This window comes from Fukomys damarensis, unplaced genomic scaffold (assembly GCF_012274545.1).
Source record: "Fukomys damarensis isolate Sample0158 unplaced genomic scaffold, DMR_v1.0_HiC HiC_scaffold_13, whole genome shotgun sequence".
In the NCBI taxonomy this organism is placed as follows: Eukaryota; Metazoa; Chordata; class Mammalia; order Rodentia; family Bathyergidae; genus Fukomys; species Fukomys damarensis.
In genome coordinates, this window is record NW_022900925.1 from 37,678,931 (window position 1) to 37,679,968 (window position 1,038).

A 1,038-nucleotide genomic window follows, 5' to 3' on the forward strand; every position below is an offset into this window, starting at 1 on the left:
GCCAAGCCCAGCCTGCAGGAGCCGCCACCCAGGCCGCCAGAGAGCCGGCAGGAGGCGCGGGACGAGCCCCCGAGGCCAGAGGAGCCCTTGATGGAGCTGGAGGAGGTGAACTGGCGGATGGTGGTGGCCATGGCAGTGGATGAGGAGGGCGCGGAGAGGACTAGCGCCAAGATGCTGTGGCCGCCGGACCGGTGGGACCTTTATAGGCCGCCGAGTGGGCGTGCGGTTACAGCAGGCTCGAGCGCTGTTTCCATTCCCCTGGGCTTTCGTCACCGATGGCCGCCCGCCAGCTCCCAGGTGGCTCTGGGCCCCCGCCCCCCACCCAGGGGCTCGGCCCGGTTTCTGCGAAGCCCATGCGTGTGCGTATGTGCGTGTGTGTGCGGTGTCACTCCCGGCTGTCACCTGTGATTCAGGCAGGCCCCGGAGCTACGCTTTCCCATGACCTAATAGGGACGGACAGGAAGCCAGGACGTCACCGTCACCAGGCCCTCCCAGGAGGCAGCTGCCACAGTGGGAAACGGTGAGGTGTCAGGCAGCACCCCGGGAGGCTTCCCACCGCTGGTGACGTGTCTCTCGGTGCAGGGCCGCATCCCTCCCCTCACCACACCCAGCACCCATCCTGCTGGGTCCCCCTCTGTGGCCCCTGGACACCCAGCTCTCCGTTCCCCGCCTCCTGCAGTGCGGCCGTCCAGGGGGCAGGCAGAGAGATGGGGTGTCGCGTCCCCTTCACGCTCCCAGCCCTGCACCCCAGGGGTAAGGTGAGGGTCACACACATCAGGTCTCAGCTGAGCCCAGAGGTGACAGTGCCTCCCGGGGTCCCCAGGTGGCCGAGGGCCCCGCCTGCCAGCCCTGCCTGACCCTGGTGCCCGGATCCCAGCAGCCCGACTGGGCAGACCGAGCTTGTGTTCCCATTGCTGAGGGCTCCACCCCCCAGACAGGCCCGGACAGCAGCCAAGATTCCCCAGTCCTGGAGCTGCCAAGCCACCAGGGAAACGACGCCCCCGGGCTCCCACACATGCACGGCGGCCACCCTGCCTC

The 1,038-nt window shown here is 68.9% G+C and overlaps 1 protein-coding gene across 1 annotated transcript in view; it reads right to left on the reverse strand.

The window, feature by feature from the left end:
* The window catches only part of Krt17 (keratin 17), a 4,494-nt gene extending 4,363 nt beyond the window's left edge, over nucleotides 1-131 (reverse strand). Inside the window, exon 1 of the mRNA XM_010635546.1 lies at nucleotides 29-131. Within this exon, the coding sequence (XP_010633848.1) occupies nucleotides 29-131 (103 nt within the window). The remainder of the gene's footprint in view (nucleotides 1-28) is intronic.
* Between the last annotated feature and the right edge of the window lie 907 nt (nucleotides 132-1,038).